The sequence below is a fragment of the Alligator sinensis genome, unplaced genomic scaffold (assembly GCF_000455745.1).
Source record: "Alligator sinensis unplaced genomic scaffold, ASM45574v1 scaffold103_2, whole genome shotgun sequence".
NCBI lineage: Eukaryota > Metazoa > Chordata > Crocodylia > Alligatoridae > Alligator > Alligator sinensis.
Genome location: NW_005842166.1, coordinates 572,154 through 576,235, shown reverse-complemented (window position 1 = coordinate 576,235; position 4,082 = coordinate 572,154). Strand labels below are relative to the sequence as shown.

At 48.2% G+C, this 4,082-nt stretch overlaps 1 protein-coding gene across 1 annotated transcript; it reads right to left on the bottom strand.

The window, feature by feature from the left end:
* Window positions 1-2,683: 2,683 nt before the first annotated feature.
* Window positions 2,684-2,914, bottom strand: RPS28 (ribosomal protein S28). The gene is made up of 2 exons (XM_025206608.1): window positions 2,870-2,914; window positions 2,684-2,814 (listed from the first exon to the last, which is right to left on the bottom strand). Exons 1-2 carry the CDS (start codon window positions 2,912-2,914, stop codon window positions 2,692-2,694), a joined length of 168 nt encoding a protein of 55 aa, XP_025062393.1. The 3' UTR covers window positions 2,684-2,691.
* Between the last annotated feature and the right edge of the window lie 1,168 nt (window positions 2,915-4,082).

Below are 4,082 nucleotides of genomic sequence, written 5' to 3'. Positions count from 1 at the left end.
ACAGAGCAACATATACGTAGCATGCAAGCAATCCTAGGCTAGCCATTCATCTCTCCATTCCCAATTGCACTGCAATATACACTGTGATACAAAAAAATTGATGCACGTTAGGAGGGGGCAGTTTGGCCAGATTCAAAAAGGGATCAGACAAATTCTTAGAGGAAAGGTCCATCAGTAGCCATTGAACACAGGAGTTAGGGGTACAGCTCCTGAATCAGAACTTCCTAGACCCTAAATGCTAGAGGCTGCAAGTGGGAAAGGGAACACCCTTGTCATTCTACCACTGTCTATGACACAGGATCCTGGGTATGTCAGACCTACAATATGATCCACCAACTGGTTGTTCTTGTATGTTCTCATTTGTCTCTCCAGGACCTAAGATGTACCAAATACTTTTCAGCTCTCTGAAGTACAGGCGTGCATTAACTTGCAGAACAATACAAAATCCTTCACCTACAAGCAGTTTTAACAACTTTTAAAGCAAAGTAAGGAACTTAATAGCCCAGTGCTTTCTCCCTGGAATTATTCTGGCCAATGGAGCCAGCAGAAGTACATGCATCTTATCTTACATGAAAAGGCAATGTGGTACTGGAAAAAAAAAATCCTTTATTTTAGTCACTGAAATGCAATGCCCCTCTTCATGCACGTCTGGCAGCACAGATGTTCACTGCTACTTCATTACAGCCGTGTAGAATGAAAGGTAGATGCACCAGGATTAGTCATCTGAAAGAAATCATGTATATTTTAGTTAATCTCATATAATCATCAGGAAACCATTTCCAAGGCAATGAAATACTAGAAAAGCAACTAAAGCATGTCATTTTACTCCTACCCAGTGAGAGACAGCTTGAAAATGCTATTGGTGATGCTGCAGCTTATGCAGTGTAACTAGTAGGAATTAGCACCTTACCTGCCTGCCCATAACCATCATAGGTTTCTAGTGGATCCTCAAACTTCAGGACCACTTAGACAACTAAAGATGAGCTGCATTTTATCAATGGAAATACTCTGAACCATTTTCAGAAGTGCTAACTGCCTAACCCAGGGGTAGGCAATTATTTGGGCTGGAGGGCCACTTAATGAGTTTTGGCGAGTTGTTGAGGGCCACATGCACTCACTTTCCGCAGCCAGGCCAGAGCTGGCACATGAGCAGCAACAGGAGTCCATGAAGCAGGTCCTGGGTAGGCCACACTCAGGCCCCAGCCTCTGCTGGACACCGTTCAGTGTTGGGTGGGCAGGGAGGCAGTGCTGCTTCCACCCAGTGTACCTGGCAGCACTGGGGAAATAGAGCTTGGTCCCACAGACCCTGGGTAGGCAGGGCTGCTTCCACCCACTGGCCCCCACCTCACCAGCAGAAGCCAGGGCCTGCCTCCCAAGTCTAGACTATTTTACATAGATAAGGTTATTTCTAGAAGAGTCAGTCCAAAGACTTCTGCATACTATGTAAATTACTATGGCTTTGGGCCTGTATTTCAGCTTGGATTGAATGCTTGACACGATTGGATTTGAACTCAAAACCTGCGTTCTGTTTCCCAGACTCTTACCTTGAAAATAGCAGTGAAAGACTGCAGAGCATCTCTAGGCAAAGTGTGTAAAACAAAACTAGACCACTGTGTTCAGCCATGCAGAGGGAAACATCAAATTCACTCACTAGACAATATTACTGTGTTTAAACAGCAGTTAAGAAAGTCAGATGCCAAACTTTTCCAAACTAAACCAAACTTTTCACTTGGTATACTCTGAAAAAGAGTCATGGTCATTATCATGACTGCTAATTTAATTCTTTGCTACTAAGCCCAAATAGGAAATATTTGTAATGTAGGTCAGCCCATGGAAAAAGTCATGGCAATATTAAAATCTTATTTTCTGATGCAGAAATAGCTAGTTTACCAAAAATAATTCTATGATGAACACTCATCCAAGCTGCCAAGGCCTAAATGTCAAACCTTACATTCTATACTTGTTTTTCCATATAAGACTCAGATTCAGAGTTAAGATCCCTAACCTTCAGTCAGGGTCTCACATAACCACAGATCACTCTAAATCAGCGGGTCTCAAGGAAGCCCTCCCTGGACTTTCGTGAACTGAGTGGTGGCACAATTTCAGAAAATAAAATGTATGCACTACAGTGCTTATTTCCTTGCAGAGGGGACGAGGCAGTAAGAGGAGGGGATGATCCACACAGGGACAAGCCTGAGCCTATGCTTATCTGCTCATGCCCTCACACCTTGAGGCATCCTTTAAAGCAGTGTGTTTAGGGACCTCAGCCTATGGGATGCAATCCAAAAAAGTGATTCATCAGAATATATGAACAAACTTTAAAAAAGGATTCTCCCTTAAAGAAAAAAAAAAGTGTGGCTTTTCCCTTGCACTGTCAGGAGTGCCAACCTGCAAGGGGCTGCTCAGGGCCCCCCATACTCCACACACCCCCCATCCTGCCCCACACACTGGGGGGAATTGGGTTGGAACTGGCCATCAATATTGACAAATGGATCCTGGTACAAAAAAGGTTGAGAACCACTGCTTTAAAGGATCTCATGGCACCCCAAGATGTCACAGCACCCTGGTTAAGAATCACTGCTCTGCAGTCCAGGCAGATACCCCAGCTCTGTGCTTAAGAGGGTCAAATGAAGATCACGCAAAAAGATCTGTTTAAAACCTGAAAGTGAATTAAATGAGTTACCAGGTTGATCAACGCAACCTCCTTGCTTCACGTTCAGATTCCAGCAGCGTTAGGACATCCCCCTCGCGGACGGGTCCTTTCACGTTCCGGATAATGGATCGGCTGGTGTCATCCATGAATTCAACACGAACCTACCAGTGACCCAACAGAAAAGTCTAAACAAGTGTACTTCACCGTACCACTCACCCTCTGAAACTGCTGCTCCAGATCACTACATCCTACTCCTAACATACCTGCTATTCATGGCAACTAGAGGTGCACCGATACAATGGTTGGCTGTCGGGTCGGCACCAATAAAAGGAAAAGTGATGTTATCGGCTATTGGCTTTTTTGGTCATTATAGCCGATATTTACGGCCACAGACCCAGAGCACCCTGATGAGTGTACTCCTGTCCCTGTGCCCCACCATCAGCCAGAGGCCACCACATCAAGCAGTGGGAGGGGGAAGGGGTGTCAGGGAGTAGTCACAGACCCCCACGCTCAGCAACAGAGTGACCAGAGGGACGGTTCCTGGGTCCTGCTGCGCACACAGCAGGGGCCCGAGCGCTGGTGCAGCCACAGATGCTTTGGATTGCACACAGGCAGGGTAAGGCACCATGCAAAGGACATTTTGCTTCTCTGGGCACCAGGTGCCTTTGCAAAAGTGGCTTCTCCCTGGCGGCTGTGGGAGCTGGGCTGTGCAGGGCCCGCTGGCGGTGGCGAGGCAGCCGTGTGCTCTGGGGCTCCAAACACACCCAGCACCGCTGTCCACGCGAGGGTCGGCCCTGCCCGCCAGGGACACCAGCACTGCGGGGAGCGCGGCTGCGCGTAGGAGCCACGAGCGAGCGAGCCAAGCAGCGGCGTGCGTGCGTGGGAGCAAGGGGTCACTGCCTTCCTCACCGAGGGCTGGAGCAGACAGGAGGCGTGCACGTGTGTATTATAAACACTAAACAAACAATAAGAGGCTTATGTCAGTAGTTTAAGATGCCTTGCACGATTTCTAAATATCGGTTATCGGATCAGCATCAGCTGCCGTGGCTGGGTAATCATCGTCAGCTATTGGTACTGGCCAAGAAAGCCTGTCGGTGCGCCCCCAGTGCCAGCCATCAAGTCTCAGCGCCTCCCCTTAAAAAGTAAGGAACGGGGAAGTCGAAATAAAATAAAATAACAAATCCTCCAGAGAAAGGAGATCAGGAACGGAGGAAGGAGGTCCCTCAACCACGCAGAGACGATTGCGAACTGACCGGGAAGGGGGGAAACGGGTACCCAAAACAGGCAACGCTGGCACACGAATACACGGTGCTGGGTGCTACGGGAAGCGCTCAGGCCCGGCCGTAACGGTTCAAACAAAAGCCCCGGACGCCGGGATTCAAGTGTATTTCCCGAAAGCGGCTCTGCCTGAAGGGAAACCCCACCAGCG